Source organism: Neopelma chrysocephalum, unplaced genomic scaffold (genome assembly GCF_003984885.1).
Source record: "Neopelma chrysocephalum unplaced genomic scaffold, ASM398488v2 Primary Assembly neopelma1_106, whole genome shotgun sequence".
NCBI lineage: Eukaryota > Metazoa > Chordata > Aves > Passeriformes > Pipridae > Neopelma > Neopelma chrysocephalum.
This window is the reverse complement of record NW_020897770.1, coordinates 108042-125143: the sequence shown is the minus strand read 5'-3', so window position 1 is coordinate 125143 and position 17102 is coordinate 108042. Positions and strand designations below refer to the sequence as shown.

Below are 17102 nucleotides of genomic sequence, written 5' to 3'. Positions count from 1 at the left end.
GTCAATCCTGTGGCTGCCAATACCCCAGGGGTGACTTGAGGAGACCATGACGAGCAGCAAAGGGCAGAGCCTGATCAGTAACGCCTGCTCTCACCTCTACTCTTTTTGTATTCCAGGATCGAATCCCAACTGTGCCCCAGCAGGATTCATTTGGCCTTTCACTTGTTCCTCACAGCCAGCAGCTGGTCCTGGCAAGGGCTGAGTCCAGGGCAGGGGCAGGAATAACCATCCCCAGGAGAGCAGCCAGGAATTCATGGGGGCTCTGCAGAATTGGAGCCCGCTCCAGCAGGTGCTGGCACAGGGGGATGAGGGGCAACCCCACCAGCACACATCCCACTTCCTCCCCATTATTAGAGCAATAAGGAATTCTAGACAGTCCTTTCCCGCAGAATGATGTTTTGAGCAGTATAAAATTTAAAAAGCCCACAGAAGAGGAGTTCTGCTCTGAGGGAAAAGGTGTTCTGCTCAAGGGAAAAGGTGTTCTGCTCAGGGAAAAGGTGTTCTGCTCAAGGGAAAAGGAGTTCTGCTCAAGGGGAAAAGAGTTCTGCTCAAGGGAAAAGGAGTTCTGCTCAAGGGAAAAGGAGTTCTGCTCAAGGGAAAAAGAGTTCTGCTCAAGGGAAAAAGGTCTGCTCCAAGGGAAGGGGAGGCCTCTGCTCTCCAGCAGAGCAGTGCAGTGTCCCCCTGTGCCAGCTGGGGACAGTTTTTGGGCTCAGAGCCTTGGGCAGTTGGGTGCTGCTGAGGGAAAAAAACCCTGAAAACAATTAAGGGAAGAAAAATTCAGCAGAGAACAATTCGGGAAAATCTTTCCACCTCAGGGTGTTCCGCCCCGTGCCCTCGGAGCGCAGCAGGTCCTGTGCCAAGAGGTGGCGGGGGGGGGTGTGGGGTGGTGGCAGCAGTGACAGTGACAAGCTGGGCAGCTGCAGAGAGCCAGGAGCAGTGGGATTGCCCTGACAGCGCCATGAGGGTCTTCCAGAGGGGCTCCCAGCTCCTGGCGGCCACACTGCGGACCCCCCACGCCCCCCGCGCCCAGATCAGGTCCCGCCCCCCCGAGGACCCGCTCTCTGCCGCCGTGAGTACCTGGGGGGGCTAAAAAAGGGGGGACAACCCCGTTGGAAGGGCCCAAACCCCCATGTTAGGGACAAATTATTTTTGATGGGGGTGGAGGTGAAAGGGGAGAGGGAGGCAGAGGAGGAAGGTGCCCCCAAGGTCCAGCCCTCACCCCCACAGGGGTCCGTGCCCTGCGCCCCCCCATCCTCAGGCTCCTGTTGCATTTTATCCTTTCAAGTCCCTTTTTAAACCTTTGGGGTTTGGGGCACAGATTTAGTGTCCCCTGCAGCCCAGAGTGTCACCCAGGGACGTGAAGCCATGGGACAGCAGGACACTGGTGGTCCCTCAGGGGCAGACCTGGGCCCAGTGCCCCCATCCTGGGACACTCAGCCCAAAGCCAGTGTCCCCATGGACAAGGACAGGGGCTGCTGTCACCGCAGAGCCTGTAGGTCCCTCTAACACTCCCCCCTCTGGGGATGGTCCCTCCCAATCCAGATCCTCCTGGGCAGGTTGAAACAAGCCGGGGAAAAAGGAGCTTTTCACCAAAATCCTGGCTGGTTCCCCCTCCACCCCTTGTCTGGGCAGTTTTCCCCCTGCTGCCTTTCCAAGGTCTGTAACAAAGCACCGCACGAGCCTGGAGATGCTTTTTCCAGCCAAATAAGTGAAAGGAAGGTGCCAGTGCAGGGGGTTGATGCTGTCCCGGTGCACCAGAGAAAGGAGGGGCTGCTGCTGGCTGCAATTTCCAAAGTCATCTGAAAGTCAGGCACAGCTGCCTCTGGAAACGCTGAGGGCCCTGGCCAGAGCCTCAAGGTCATGCACTGCTCCAGTTTGCCAGTGAATATCCCGGCAGAGAAACGTGGAGAGATGGAAACAACGAGCCTGGAGAGCACCAGGTCCCTCTGCTGCCAGTGGGAACGGCTGTGCTTCCCAAACCTCCCTCCATGGCCCCACAGCGGGTCCATCCCACAGCCACGGGGCTGGGAAGAGCTCAGAGAAGTGAGCTGGGTCTGTGCTGTTGGACGGCTCCAGCGGAGCCATCCCGGGAGCCCCGTGCACCGTGGCCGTGGCACAGCCATCCCAGGAGCCCCACAAATCATGGAACAGCCATCCCAGGAGCCCCCACACCATGGCACAGCCGCCCCAGGAGCCCCCATACCATGGCACAGCCGTCCCAAGAGCCCCCCCCCCACATCCCATGGCCCAGCCATCCCACTGATTCCTGTTCCTTCTCCCCCTCAGGAGCAAGGCATCGCCTTGGCTGCAATGTTCACCTCATTCCTGCTGCCCACAGCCTGGGTCCTGGCCCACATAGACCACTACAAGGCCAGGCCGGAGTGAGGAGTGGCAGGAGCAGCCTGTTCCCCGCTGAGAGAATCCTGAGGGAAGAGCCCCCGGGACGGACCCTCTCTGGGATGGAACCCCCCAGGCCTGTTCATTAAAATTCACTTTTGCATTCAGCACAACGGCTCCTCGGATTTGCCTCATCCACGTGGGCGTCCGTAGGGAATGACCTGGAACCCTGTCCTGAAGGCAGCATTCCCTCGCAGCGGGCTCCAGCGGGAAGGGATATTCCCTCTGGAGCTTTTACCTGCTGCAGCTGCAGAGCAGCACAGGGCAGGCACCCAGTCACCTCTCCCAGCACAAGCAAGGAAGCAAAGCCAAGGCGAATTCCTGGTAGGAAAACACCCAAAGGCTGGAAGTGACATTAAAAGGGTCCCACGGGCACCTGACTGCCCCCCTCCCTGCACAAAGGGCATTCCACCCACCACATCCCAAATTACCTGTGTCAGGGAAGCAGCCAGCACATGAGAAAGGTCAGGTAGCAAAAGGTACTTCCAGATATCTTGGAAAAACCTCTGAAGCTGTCACAGATCCACAGATCTCATCTCCATTACTGGGAGCTGCTTGGAGCTTCGCAGCCAGGCCAGTGCTCCCACAGCACAGGGGCTGTCGGAATCCTCCTGGGAGAAGCTGTTAGTGCTTCCCACAGTGACATTCTGGGTTTTTGATGCTGATCTCAAGCAGCAGCGGCCCCACAACTCGCTGGCTCAGGTGGAGCTTCCTCCATCCCAAAGTGTAGGGACACGGCCCTGGGAATGAGGGCAAGATCTGACACAGCACTGGGAAAGGAGACTGTGCTCCTTAAAGCCTTTTCCTGTCCTTAACTGTGAAATGAAGGGAACAGTTTCCAGAACACTTGTCTCCTCCACACGCTCTCCTGAAGTCAGCAAAAGTGACAGGAATGAGTGTTGGAAGACAAGATGCAGCAGGAACTGGGAAAGTCAAATCCAACAGTTGAACTGACAGGGAAAAGGCAGGCACTGGGCACTGAACACCCCCCATCCAGGAAGGAATTTTGGCCAGAAGGGCCTGGAAAGCAGCAGTAGGAGGGTGAGCAGGTACAGACTCATGAATCCCAGCAGTGACAAGGACTGACCACAGATACATTGGCAGCAGCTTTTAAAAATCCACCAACACCCCAGGGAATTTAACGAGATCCATGGACACAACTCCATTCAATCTGAAGTCACTGCTATAACTCCCCGTGCCACGTGCTGTCCTGCCTCACAACAAGGAGTTCATGCATCCCTAGGGTCACTGGGAGGGATCCAGCTCAGATCCCCATTTGTTCCACATTCTCAACCTGCACAAAAAAACTTCCACCCCAGAAAACCACGAAAGCAACAGGACAAACAGTTCCCACGGGAAGACAATTCCCTCACAGAAGAGCTTTTAAAGCCATTGTTAAGAATCAAAAGCAGAACAAAAACCTGTCCCTGCCCTGGTTTCAGCTCTCAGTCCATTACAATTAGCTTGGGAACAGCGACCAGGGCTGGAATTCCCCACCAAAGGAACCTGACCAGGTTCACGCCCAGGTACCATGTGCTCCATGCTTACACACTGATCCCACCGGAGACTGGCAGGTTTAAAGCTGGATTACTCTGGGAAAGGGGTTTGCAATGTGAAACCGAGGAGGAAATGTAACACTCGCGGGGGGGGGGGGGGAATGTGTTTTTAAAGGGATGAAGATGACACAGGATTCCAGAAAAGGGAAGGCAGAGACGTTTATTCCGGCAATGCCGCTGCACCTCACCTGAGCACAAAGCGCTGGTGAAAGACAAACCACGCCCTCAAGTGTGTGAACACACCCACTAACCGGGATTCCCGGGAAAACCCTTGGATGGAGCAAACACTCCCTCTACTGCAAATGAGGAGGGGTGAAGGGAGGATGATTTGGGGAAGAGGACTGAGGGAATGCTGCCTTGGGGCTGCTGCAGGCGCAGGGGGAGAGGGCAGCGGGGCTGGCTGTGCCCCCTAAGGCCAAGACCCCTCGGTACCTGCACCAGGATCCCACCCTCCCGCAGCAGCTGGAGGCAGGAGGGATTGGGAGCGATCCTTCCCCCCCCAAGGACGGAGCTCTGGGATCAGAGCCACTCGTGTCAGCAGAGGGAAAGCCTGACTCAAGCACCAAAGGGTCGCACAGCAAAAGGCCACGTACTCCTCCGAAATACATCCCATGCTGCTCCCCCTGTGCCCACCCACCCCCTCCATGGATTCAGTGCAGTCAGTGGTCTGAGTGCTGCCGGCCTCAGGAGCAGCAGGAATCACTCTCCCGGGGCCAGAGCCAGGCCCTCTATGTCAGGATGTCGTGGGCTTGGTGCTCCACCAGCATCTCCATGCTCCGCACGTCCGTGCACCAGAACTCCAGGCGGTCCTTCATCCCTTTGATCTGCAAGGCAAGGCCACGGTGACCCTGCGCCTCAGCTCCTGGGAATGCCCACGGGCACCTCCAGGGACACACACCTCAGACCCCAAACCACTCCTCAAAACCCCGCACACCGGGAAAGGGCGCTGTCCCATCCCTGGAAGTGTCCAGTGCCAGGTTGGATGGCGCTTGGAACAACCTGGTCTAGTGGAAGGTGTCCCTGCCCCTGGCAGGGGGTGGGACTGGATGGTCTTTAAGGTCCCTTCCATCCCAAACCATCCTGGGATTAACAGCTTCTACCAGCAAATCAGCAACTGTTAAAAGTTAAATGGAAATGCACCAAAGGAGTTCCTTGCAGCTGGAATTTCATATACTCATTTTTGGGTTTAAAGGTAAAGGCACCCTGTGCAGTCTCCTAAAACATTACCAAAATGAACTTGAGAAGCTCAACATCCTCTGAATCACCCTCTTCCCAAGGGGAATGTGCCTCCTACATCCCCAAAACTCCCAGAGGGTTATTTCATGCATTTAGGAATGAGGCAGCCACATGGATGTTTGGATTCCTCTGAAAAACACAGCTATGGCTTCTGTGTTCCGTGGTGTTTGTGTGGCTTCCACAAGGGACGTGTCACCACTGTCCTGCATCCCGTCAGGTTTCTGACCACCCACTCCCTACACGGGTGTGAAGAGCACCAGGTACCCCAGGGTGAAATTACAGGCACCACATAAAAGGAAAAGCTGATTCCCCTTCAGGAAGCCCCAAGGAGGCTCATTCCCAAGCTGTGACCCTTCCCAGTGCCGATTTCATTCCCGTTACCTGCTGCAGGTCCAGCACACGTGGCTGCACCCATGTCATGTGCACCCTCTTGTCCACCTCGTCAATGCTGCCCTTCACCAGGCCCACCGAGAGCGCCTTCATCACCAGCAGCTCCACCTGGGAACAGAAACAATTCAAGGAAAATGACTCAGATCATCCAGTTTTCTCCCCTGAGACGAACAAAACCTTCACTTGGCGCCTTCACAGCAGACTGGTCACACGCAGAGTCCAGGGCAGCAGCTCTCACTGCCCCCCTTTCAGATGACAGAACTGCCTTGAGACTCGGTATCTCAACGTACAGGAGGGAGCTCTTTTCCCCAAAACCAGATCGGTTTTCTTTTCTCTGAAATCCCAGGAAGAACGAGGCAATTGGAAAAAGCCAACAGAGCCGAAGCACCCCCAGGCAGCAGGAACAGGGGTCTGGCCAGATGGTGGGAGTCGGGCTCTTCTCCCAGGGAACAAATGACAAGAGGAAGTGACCTCATGCTGTGCCAGGGGAGTTTCAAGTTGGACGTCAGGAGGAATTTCTTCATGGAAAGGGTTGCCAGGCACTGTCAGGGGCTGCCCAGGGCGGTGGTGGACGCCCATCCCTGGAGGTGTCCATGGAATGACTGGCTGTGGCACTCAGTGCTCTGGGCCAGGGGACGAGGAGGGCATGGGGCACAAGTTCTCAGTGATCTTGAAGGTCTTTTCCAACCTCAGTGATCCTGGGATTTCGTGTGACTCAAGTCTAGCCAGACACTCTTAGAGCTCCCAAACCAGGACGTTACTAAGTTTGTCTGACCCCAAACTCACCTCGTTGACGGTGACTTTGGCACTCTTGGCAATCTCCTCGAAGGTGAGCTGTCGGTGATTGGCTGGGCGGGTGAAAGTCATCTGAGTCCAGGGAACAGAGCAAAAAAACAAACCCCACGGGGTTTTAGTGTTTCCCACAGCACACAGAGCCTCCCTTGTGCTGCCCTGCCCAGTCTCACTCTGCATCCACAACTGCATTTCTCATATTTAACTAAAATAAGTCAAATAAAGTCTAACTTCCAGAGTTATCACTCCAGACATCATCCCTGAGATACAAGGCTTCCTCTGCCCCTCTTCCATATCAGAGAATCCCAGAATGCTTTGGGTGGAAGGGACCTTAAAGCTCATCCCATTCCACCCCCTGCCGTGGGCAGGGACACCTTCCCCTGGACCAGGTTGCTCCAAGCCCCATCCAGCCTGGCCTGGAACACTTTCAGGAATGGGGCAGCCACAGCTTCTCTGGGCAACATCCCAGCTCACCTCCATGAGACACAGCAGCTGGATCTTCTGCAGCAGGAGCGCTTCGTTTGCAGCCAGGTCAGGCTGTGGGGGGAGAAAATGCACCACATCAGGTCATTATTGCATTTTCCCCTCAACCTGGGGGAGAGCAGCTTGTTATACACAGGAGTAAATCCCTGAGGGGGCTTTATTTAGGAGGGAGGAGGCCATCACAGCCCAGCCACCACCTGGGAACGGTTCCAGAAAACAAATCCCAGGGACTGCACACGAAGCACAGACCTCACCAGGCAGGCAGCCTGTCAAGGGCCAGTGGACTCACAGATCCACCTGCAAACTACTGCTGTGTCAGTAATTGCTCGTGTAGCCAGTGCAGGTAACATCCAACACCACTGTTTGCCACACACTTCCCAGAAAAGGAGGGAAAAACCACTCTTTTCCACTGGAACACTCCTGTTACGGAGATTAAATCTGGGATTATTTGGCTGTGCAGGACATTTGTGTGTGCTCTGCCCTTGGATCACAGGAGATTTCTCTCTATTTCTTTCCATCAACCAGAGGGGAGCCAAAGGAAAACTAATGATGTGTATCATGATGAAATAATTCCCATACCCAAGTTAGAATTATACCAGTGCACCAGAGCCAGGAATTAGGTAAAGGTAGTAAAGTAGAGGTCCAGAGGCTCCAAGTGGGCTCTGTAAACCCTGGGCTTGGGCCTTCAGCAGTACAACACCCCTCACCTGCTGCCCCCAGGCCGACTTGAGGGCCTGGAAGGTCTCCACGTTGCCACTGTTGAAGGCAAAGAGGGTGTCGATGAGCCACTGCCGGTCTGTGCTCCTCAGGGACTCCAGCACGGGGTGCATGAGCTGCAGGAACCAGGCAGGAGGGCGTTAGCAGGGTAAAATCAGCTCCTGAGGCTCCGTGGAGGAATGTGGCAGGACTTACCAGCTCCCCAAAGTTGTAAACACCTTCTCCCAGCAGCCCGGCCAGCCCCAGGGTGAAGGCTCTCTCCTGCTGCTCTGGTACTGGAAAAAAAACCCCAACAAACAGACCAAAAACAGTTTGGATGAAGAAAGACGCCAGAACAAAGATAATTTGGGTAAAGCAGCAGTTTAAGCCCCAGCAACCCCTCCCTCATCCTTCTCTGTGCCTGCATTAAACCATTCCCAGCCCTCACCCTCTCCCAAGCCTGAAATTCAGGAGCCTGCAGTAACCACAGCACAAAAGCACCACTTTTGGAATCCAGAGTGAAGATTTTTGGGGAATTAGAACTAACTCCCCCTTCTGGCAGGGGCATTCCCCCCTCCCATCACCCTGGGGCAGCTTAGGAGCAGGATCCTGGGTGGGGTCACCGCTCGATCCAGCCAGACCTCGGATCCACCACGGCACAGCCAAGACAACACGGAGAAAAACCTCTGCCAGGGCGTTTATTTGATAAAGCAGAGCGTGGAAAGTGGGATTTTCCATGCAGAGGAGTCACCTGGCAGGTCCTTGACCTCGATGCAGCCCAGGAAGCGCAGAGCATCCTTGTAGTAGGCGGCGTGGTTCCCCACCGTCTGGTAGTACTTGCTGGAGAGGTCGTAGAAGCGGCTGTGCACCGAGGTCACCCCGGGCAGGGTGTTCAGCAGCTCCTCCACCTCCTCGATGGTCTCCTGGGGGCAGGGGGAGACCTGTCTTTGTAAAGGGCAAGGAGCACCCGGCGCAGCACCGGGATCCCGGGCGAGAGGGTCACGGCGTTCCCGGGTGCTGCCCAGGGCAGGAGTGACACCCACCCCGCCAGTATCAGCACAGCCAAAGCCACCACCACGGGATTTATGCATGTATTTATATGCTTGTTTAAAAATATAGCAGCAGTCTCCCTTCACACAGTAGTGAGAGGGGGAAAAAAAAACCAAAAACCCCACCCCTAAACCAACCCGGCAGCTATAATTATATACACTAAGGGCTTTAAACTGAAAGAAAAAGGTTTGGGTGGGATTTTGGGATAAATCCTTCCCTGTGAGGGTGGTGAGGACCTGGCACAGGTTGCTCAGAGAAGCTGTGGCTGCCTCATTGCTCAAGGACAGGTTGGATGGGGGTTGGAGCAACCTGGGATAGTGGAAGGTGTCCCTGCCCATGGAACTGGATGGTCTTCAAGATCCCTTCCAACATAAACCATTCCAGCATTCCATGGTACACACACCCAAAGCCATCACTCTGCGCTTGCTCTAGGAGATATAAAGCTGCCCTGCATGAAAAACCTCATTTGGGGTTTAAAAGATGGTTCCAAAACAAGTCAAGGACGACAAACCCCACGTGCTTCGCTCAGGCAGCAACACTCCAGGTCACCAGGAGCAGCTCCCACATCCTGGGGAGGCTCACGAGAGCCTCTGAGCTGGGAGCTAGGACAATCAAGGAATGCCACAGCACCCCAAAACCTCCCATCCCGGGCCACCCCTCACCTTGGTGACCTGTAGGTCCCCGATGTTGAGCTTGAGGGCCCCGATGGCTGTTTTGCACAGGATCACGGCCTCATCGCTGCTCTTCACCTGCAGGGACACGGGGGGACCTGCTGGGAGTGTCACCTGCAGCCAGGTGGCTGGGACAGGGCTGGGTGCACATATTCCTGCAGTAAAATCCCTGGATTCTACAGCACAGGTGTCACACACACAGACCGGAGCCTCCTCACCCACCGGTGAACTGCCACAGGGAACAGCTTCAGACATACCTTTTCCCGAGTCTTTTCCAGGAAAGTCAGGGCCACGTTGGGATCTGGAGTAGAGAAAAAACAGATTTTAAAAAGCAGCAGTGCCAGGAGGTCCCGTGGAGCTGAACTTCCCCTAAAAATACGTCGTTCACTGGATTCCTGAGGGCTGGAATGTGTGTTTTCCACAGTGCGCCCTCAACCTGCAGCACGTGCTGCCAGGTAGGCCGGGCTTTTCCTCACCAACCACCTCTCCGGGGAAGCTGTGGACTTCCTACTCCAGGAGGCAGCAGCAATCTAAGCTTTCCAAGCCAGTGCTTTCCCTTCCAAGAGCACCAGGGCAGTAACTCCCCATTCAAGATTCACCCGTGCTGGCCACATTCCACAGGGATCAGGGGCTAAGAGCAGCACAGGGAGAGGGTGAGGACACGCACCTGTCATCTGTCGGACCACGTGCAGGATGATCTCCACCAGGGACAGGGGGTTCACCCTGCAAAGAGCAGCTCGAGGTCAGCACAGGACCTCAAGGTGACCCCCAAGCCCCCCCCCCAGGTGACCCCCAGGTGACTCACCTGTGCTCAAACTCGCTGATGAAGTTCTCGTAGAGCTGTGGAGACAAGGAAAGGGACACTCAGGGCACAGGAAACCCCAGTTCAGAGCTTCTCAGTCTTATTTCCTCTCCATTCCAGCTCTTTTGAACATCCCTGGAAGTGTCCAAGGCCAGGCTGGACAGGGTTTAGAGGGACCCAGGCTAGTGGAAGGTGTCCCTTCTAGGGACAGTGGAGCATGATGATCCTTAAGGTCCCTTCTAACCCAAACCATTCCATGATTTTTCCAACAGCCTGGGCATCCCATACAGAAATTCCAGCACTGTGCAGAATCCAGGAGCCCAGAACTACCCATTTTAGCTCCTCCCAGCTCCAAGGAGGGACCTGAGAGAAGCATCTGTGAACACCCAACACTCCACCCTGCACCTGGCAAACCCCTTGTTACAGAAGGGAGTGGAAAAAAAAAATAAAAATCCCCTCGCATCTCCCAAATGTAAAAAACTTAAAGTGAATGAAAGTAAAGAACGACTTCGAAGGTTACAAAAAACTCGACACATTTAATTTTAACCGGATTTTCACGCAGACTCTGCAGGCTTGTGGGAGGTGAGTCCACCCGGGACAGCGACTCTCCAGGAGGATTATTACAGAGATGAGTTTTTACAGGCTGAGTTTTGCCCGGTACAAACCCCCCCCCCCATCCCCGTGCCACGGGAAAATCCCACACCCGGGAATCCCCCCCACCTCACCTTGATGAGCCCATCGCCCTGGGCGAAGCAGGGGTCCTGCACGAAGTCCAGCACCTGCAGAGTGAGCTGGTGCCACAGCCTGGGGACACAAAACACCCGCCGTGAGACACCGGGAACAAACACTGGGAGCAAACACCGGGCATCCCCCCCCACCCCCGTCCCCGCGCTCACTTCTTGTTGTAGAGCTCCTCGAGGCGGTGCCACACGGCGGCCTGGCCCGGCCCCGCGCTCTGGCTCTGCTGCAGGAATCCCGGCACGTCCTTCATGGCGGCGGCGGCAGCGGCGGCGGCGGCACCGGGACGGGCCGGAGGGAGCGGCGGGACCGGGGCAAGGAGGCCGCGCCGCCGCCGGGGCTGCGCACTCACTTCCGCCCGCGCGGGGCACGACGGGTACCGTAACGCCCCGCGCCCGCCGCCGCCGCGCACCCGCTTCGCAGCGGGCGGGGGGGGGCGGTACCGCAACGCCCCGCGCTCGCCTCACGCCGCTACCGTAACGTCCCGCGCCCGCCGGTACCGCGCACTCGCTTCGCGGAGCTACCGTAACGCCCCGCGCCCGCCGGCGCCGCGCACTCACTTCACTCCGCCACCGTAAATGCCCCTCGCACTCTCGCTTCACGCCGCTACCGTAACGCCCCGCGCCCGCCGGCGCCGCGCACTCAGTTCACTCCGCCACCGTAAATGCCCCGCGCACTCACTCAGCTACCGTAATGTCCCGCGCACTCTCGCTTCTCGCCTCTACCGTAATGCCCCGCGCATTGGCGGCGGTGCGGTAGCGGCGATGAGCGGGCCGCGGGGCCGCGGCGCGGGGCTGCTGGCGGCCGGTGAGCGCCGGGGGCCGGGGGAAGCCCCCCGGGGCCGCCGGGACCCCCCCTCTCAGCACCGCTCCGCTCTCTTGCAGCGGCGTGGAGGAGCCTGTGGGAGCGCGGCCCCCGCCGCGGCGGCGGCGGCGGCGGAGGGAGCGCGGCCCGGCCCGGGCGGCGCGGCGGGGGCGGGACGGGGGTGCCCGGCACGGAGGTGCCCGGCGGCAGAGCGGGGAGGTACGTGGGGGGGCCGGGGTGGGGGCTGCAGCCGGGAAGGGGAGGGTGGGGATCGGTGGCGGCGGGGAAGGTCCCGCGGGAGGTGCGCCCGTGATGGAGGATGTCGTGTCCTTGGCAAACCGGGCGGGTGGGACATCGCTCCCTGGAAGCAGGGCTGGTAGTTTGGAAAGCAGGGATTGAGCAGGGGAACGTCAGTGTTTTACGAGGTTGGGGGTTCAGCTCCTCGGGAACCCCGTCTGACAGGGCAGAGCCACGTCCCTGTGACAGCAGGGAAAGGCAGTGCAGTGTCACATCCCTGGGAAGGCACTGTCACATCCCTGGAAAGGCAGAGCCTGTGACGTCCCTGCTATCACGTCCCTGTGACAGCAGGGAAAGGCAGTGCAGTGTCACGTCCCTGGGAAGGCACTGTCACATTCCTGTGACAGAAGGGAAAGGCAGTGCAGTGTCATGGCCCCGGGAAGGCAGAGTTGACCACACTGAGGCCAGGAGACACTTCCAATGTCATTGCTTCCAGTCTCCACTTCCAGCCCCTGTCACTGTTCTTTGGGCTTGCCAAGCCCCCCCCAAGCTCTCCCCACGCCTGCTCTGGACTGTGCACAATGCCCTGCTCCAGCAGCACTAATTTTCTGGGAGAAGCTGTTCCCTGCTGATTATGCCTGTTCCCAAACCGCTAATGACTGTTCCCAAGCTGATAATGACTGTTCCCAGCCCAGCCGGGAACAGGGCTGTGATTCCTTTGGGCATGGACACATGGAGCTCTCCCAGGGCAGAGGAGGGGAACGGAGAAATGACAGTGTCTGTGCTCACCTGGGCAGGGTGACACATCACCCCGATAGAAATTTGTTGAACTCAGGACAGTCTCCTGGATCCCAGAGTGGTGGGACTGGTGATTCCCAGTGCTGCTGCTCCCACAGCCCTGTGTCCACCCATGTCCGAAAAAACCCTCTCAGGGGAATACCAGGGATGTATTTTAGATCCACGTAAGGGAGCGCAGAGGGACATGTCTGCTCCTGGGTTTGGGTCAGACTAGCAGCCAAGCTTTCTCCTAGTGAAGCCCTAGCACAGTCCTGCCCGTGGAAGAGCTTTCTGTGGAATTTTTGGGTGTTTTTCTCCCCCAGAGCCAAGGTTGCTGTCAGTTCTCTCAGGGCACACCTGCTGTGCTTCCCCCCCGTGCCGAGCAGGATCCAAGGCTCCAGGCCCTTCTCTCTGAGCGCGGCTGCCAGAGCCATTTTGGGCCGGGGCAGGTGGGGAGGTGACGAGGGGAAGGAGAAACTCACCTTGAAGGACGTGGCCGAGCTCCTCCGGAAGAAGGAATGTCGCCGTGTGGTGGTGATGGCCGGAGCCGGGATCAGCACACCCAGCGGCATCCCAGACTTCAGGTGATGCCTCTTTGTCCTTTGCCAGTGCTGAGAGGGCCAAGTCTTCTCCATGGAAAGGGTGGTTGAACATTGGAAGGGGCTGCCCGGGGAGGGGGCAGAGTCCCCATCCCTGGAGGTGTCCAAGGAACGACTGGACGTGGCACTCAGTGCTCTGGGCTGGGTGACAAGGTGGTGATCGGTCACAGGGTGGGCTCGATGACCTTTAGGGGCCTTTTCCAACCTAAATGATCCTGGGATTCTGTCTCCAGCCCAGGTTAACGCTGGTGCTGCAGCCCCTCCCAGCTCCCCCCTGTCCGTGCAGGTCCCCCGGGAGCGGCCTGTACAGCAACCTGGAGCAGTACGACATCCCGTACCCCGAGGCCATCTTCGAGCTGGGCTATTTCTTTGTCAACCCCAAGCCCTTCTTCACCCTGGCCAAGGAGCTCTACCCCGGCAACTACCGCCCCAATTCCGCCCACTACTTCCTGCGGCTGCTGCATGACAAGGGGCTGCTCCTGCGCCTCTACACCCAGAACATCGACGGGCTGGAGAGACGTGAGTTCCCTCTCCCAGCAGCACCACCAGGAAGAGCTGGGGGGAGAAGCAGGACTGGGGAGATGCGCACAGGGAGCGTCCGGCTCAGTCCTCTCCCACATGCTGTATTCCAGTGGCTGGGATCCCTCCCGACAAGCTGGTGGAAGCCCACGGCACCTTTGCCACTGCCACCTGTACGGTGTGTAAGAGGAACTTCCCCGGGGAGGACTTCAGGGTGAGTGGGCCCAGCCGGGCATCAGCACAGCAGTTAACACTAGGAGGCATTAGTTGTTATAATAATGACAAGTCCTCGGCCTGCTCTTTTGCCCTGGAAACAAGAGGGGATGAGACTCTGAGCTGGGCATTGCTGTGAGGACACGTGGTGGTTTCTGACCCCACGTGATGAGCGGTTTTGGGGTCTCTCCTTTCAGGGGGATGTCATGGGGGACAGGGTCCCTCGCTGCCCCGTGTGCACCGGAGTTGTCAAGCCTGACATCGTGTTCTTTGGTGAGGAGCTCCCACAGCGCTTCCTCCTGCACCTGGCAGACTTCCCCCTGGCAGACCTGCTCTTCGTCATTGGGACGTCCCTGGAGGTCTGGGAACAAGGGGAGCCCCGGGGGGAAAAGGCGCACGGAAAACAGGGGCTCCGGAGGGGAGAGAGGGCTTAGAGGAGAAGGTGAGAAACTGGGTTTAGGGAGGTGAAATTTGAGGTGGAGGGTAAGAAATAGGGTGCAGGTGCTCCGAGAGACCCTCTAGAAACCAGGAGGGCACCTGGAGAGCCTTGGGGCCACCTCAGGAAAGGCCACCGGGTGACACCGTGACCCATCCAGAGCCGGGGTGGCTGAGCCCGCAGTGGGGGAACCGTCACACTCAGCAGTTCTGAGCCTGGAACTGGTTGGCTGTGGCAGGGTGACGGTCCCCCTGCCCTCCCGGTTCCCCCCTCAGGTGGAGCCCTTTGCCAGCCTGGCCGGAGCCGTGCGCAGCTCCGTGCCCCGGGTCCTCATCAACCGGGAGCTCGTGGGCCCCTTCGTGTGGCAGCAGCGCCACAACGACGTGGCCCAGCTCGGGGACGTGGTCGGGGGCGTCGAGAAGCTGGTGGAGCTGCTGGGCTGGAACAACGAGATGCAAACGCTGATCCAGAAGGAGAAAGAGAAGGTGGGAAGGGGCTCCAAGCCCCACCTCCTCCCCCAGCCTTTGCGTTCCCTGTGCCGGAGTTATCCCGGGAGCGTGTTTGTGCTTGCTGAGGTTGCCTGCTGTCTGCCTCCACAGGGAAGGACTGCAGCAGGGCTAAAAAAACCCAAACCAACCCAAACCTGAGTGCTGTTTCACAGCCAAGGTGCCAGAGCAGAGCGCTGTGGGCTGAATGTGTCCGTGGTAGACAGGAAGATGCAGATATGCTAGTCCCAGATGAAATAGGAATGTGGAAAAGGGCAGGATTTTGGCTTTGATAATTTCTTTCCCTGTGCCATTCTCACATCTGTAAACTTCTGGGATCTTCAGGAGTGAGAAATTGCAGGGGAGCAAGTCCTTAATTATTAGAGCTCAGTGCTGCTCTTAATTACTGCATTGCTGTAGGCCACTGGGAAGATTTTTCCACATTTGACATCAAACAGTTGTGTTTTTTAGGGATACACTGCCCATACGTGACTTCTTCATAAAATCTGGCTCCAAGATTCCAGTCTTAACATCCAGGTTGTTCTTATTTTCATCAGATCATGAGGCAGGAATTGAGTAGTAATTCTTAGTCTTTTGGCCAGGTTTCTGAATTTTTGGTACAAACGTTCTGGGGTCCACCCAGCCCTTGGCTTGATGCTTGTGCTGCTCTGAATCCCTGATGGATAATGCTGATAAAGCAGGAAAACTAAGGCCAGGTTGGACAGGGCTTGGAGCAACCTAGTCTAGTGGAAGGTGTCCCTGCCCATGGCAGGGGGTGGAACGAGATGAGCTTTAAAGTCCCTTCCAACCCAAACCATCCTGGGATTCTGGGATTCTGTGATAGCTGCGGGGATGGTGCTTGGAGCTGGAATGTTTGATGCTGCCTGGCAAACGCTGTGATCTCCCTGTTTTCAGCTGGATGCAAAGGACAAGTAGGACGGTGCTCCTGCCACCCCTCAGCACATCACTTGATGATGTCCAGCCATAAATGTCACCAGCAAGTGGCAGGGTGCTCGTGCCAGCACATCCAGCGAGCTCCGTGTCTGCAGCTGGCTGTTTGGATCTCCCTCCTTCCCAGCTGTCCATCCCGGACACCCTTACTGGGCCTGGTTCTAGGGAGCAGGAGCTGGAATCCCAGGAGCCTGGAGCAAGTTTTCCAGCTCCCACTGGACTGAGCATCCGAAGTCTCTCACAGCTCCTCCCCAGCCACTGTTCCCTTGGCCACGATCCTGAGCTGCTGCAGACTGTGTTTGTTCTTCCATGAAATCTCTGCTAATCAGGGTACAGTTTAGGGGCGGGGGGGCTGCCCCCCATTCCCATGCCAGCTCAAGCTGCTGCAGGATTTCTGAATCACTAGAGTGTTAATTATTTAATAATAAAGAGATATAATTCATTTCTGGATGTCACCTGAGGGGTTTTCTGTAAAGTCACACCTTCCTTGGGGTTTGAGCATGTTCTGTCCCCACACCTCCTTTCACCTGCTTTTCAGTACATTTTTTTTCCTTTTTCCCCTCACACAAGTGCCTTTCCCTGCTCTAGATGCCACCCTGAGGGGTGGCATTACCACAGCCCTGCAGCCATGTCCTGCTCTGTCCCAAACCTGCCACAACACAATGCAGAGCCTCCTGGCACATGGATCCACACTGAAAACGCTGGGGACTTGTTTTTAACCATACCCTGCTTCCCAAAAAAACCAATTCCATGATTCTGTGAATGCCTCATGCAAAGTGCCCTGTGCCAAGCTCAGCCCCTGCTCCGGGGCATTCCAGGCCAGGCCTGGCAGCTGCTCTGAGGGATTTAAAGCACTCTGGAAAATTAAAACAACAATATCAGAGGTAATTGCATTAAAAACACCAATCCCCCCTTTTCCTTTTGCACGGAAAGCTTGGGAGAGCTTCAACAGCTGGGAAGGGATCAGGATCTGTGTCTGCACCCAGAAGGGCTGTGGTGGGTTTTTTGCTAGTTAAAAAAAAAAAAGGAGAAAGATGCTGTTGGCCCAAAACCTCCCACTGTGACAGAGCGGGGCTGTGCCAGCCCAGCAGCCCAGCCGTGACCCTTGGGGGTCAGTTTTACATCAATTACTGGCACTTCAACCATTACCATTCAACCATTAAGAATTCAAACAATTCTTAATCACTGAGGAGCTAAACAGAATCCCAGAATCATCTACATTGGAAAAGACCTCCAAGATCATCGAGTTCACCCTGTGACTGATTTCCAC

At 56.9% G+C, this 17102-nt stretch overlaps 2 protein-coding genes and 1 long non-coding RNA gene across 3 annotated transcripts; 2 read left to right on the top strand and 1 right to left on the bottom strand.

Moving 5' to 3' along the window:
• The first annotated feature begins 945 nt into the window (after nucleotides 1-945).
• LOC113973766 lies at nucleotides 946-2507 on the top strand. The gene is made up of 2 exons (XR_003536340.1): nucleotides 946-1069; nucleotides 2287-2507. It is a non-coding gene; the product is annotated as an uncharacterized LOC113973766 (long non-coding RNA).
• Nucleotides 2508-4087: 1580 nt separating this feature from the next.
• On the bottom strand, nucleotides 4088-11112 carry PSMD13 (proteasome 26S subunit, non-ATPase 13). Its single transcript, XM_027696263.1, has 13 exons — nucleotides 10970-11112; nucleotides 10799-10877; nucleotides 10077-10111; nucleotides 9939-9994; nucleotides 9529-9572; nucleotides 9263-9349; nucleotides 8302-8473; nucleotides 7767-7846; nucleotides 7562-7687; nucleotides 6846-6908; nucleotides 6366-6446; nucleotides 5571-5687; nucleotides 4088-4777 (listed from the first exon to the last, which is right to left on the bottom strand). Exons 1-13 carry the CDS (start codon nucleotides 11062-11064, stop codon nucleotides 4682-4684), a joined length of 1131 nt encoding a protein of 376 aa, XP_027552064.1. The 5' UTR covers nucleotides 11065-11112; the 3' UTR covers nucleotides 4088-4681.
• A 682-nt stretch (nucleotides 11113-11794) lies between these two features.
• Nucleotides 11795-16274, top strand: SIRT3 (sirtuin 3). Its single transcript, XM_027696267.1, has 7 exons — nucleotides 11795-11834; nucleotides 12953-13213; nucleotides 13515-13747; nucleotides 13861-13961; nucleotides 14158-14319; nucleotides 14672-14881; nucleotides 15797-16274. Exons 2-7 carry the CDS (start codon nucleotides 13167-13169, stop codon nucleotides 15815-15817), a joined length of 774 nt encoding a protein of 257 aa, XP_027552068.1. The 5' UTR covers nucleotides 11795-11834; nucleotides 12953-13166; the 3' UTR covers nucleotides 15818-16274.
• The last annotated feature ends 828 nt before the right edge of the window (nucleotides 16275-17102 follow it).

Coding starts and splice junctions, on each gene's coding strand:
- PSMD13 (XM_027696263.1), bottom strand. CDS start 11,064: ATGAAGGACGTGCCGGGATTCCTGCAGCAGAGCCAGAGCGCGGGGCCG. Junction 10,112..10,798: donor AGGGCGATGGGCTCATCAAG/GTGAGGTGGGGG, acceptor TTGTCTCCACAG/CTCTACGAGAACTTCATCAG. Junction 7,688..7,766: donor TTTACAACTTTGGGGAGCTG/GTAAGTCCTGCC, acceptor TGGTTCCTGCAG/CTCATGCACCCCGTGCTGGA.
- SIRT3 (XM_027696267.1), top strand. CDS start 13,167: ATGGCCGGAGCCGGGATCAGCACACCCAGCGGCATCCCAGACTTCAG. Junction 13,214..13,514: donor AGCGGCATCCCAGACTTCAG/GTGATGCCTCTT, acceptor CTGTCCGTGCAG/GTCCCCCGGGAGCGGCCTGT. Junction 13,748..13,860: donor CATCGACGGGCTGGAGAGAC/GTGAGTTCCCTC, acceptor GCTGTATTCCAG/TGGCTGGGATCCCTCCCGAC.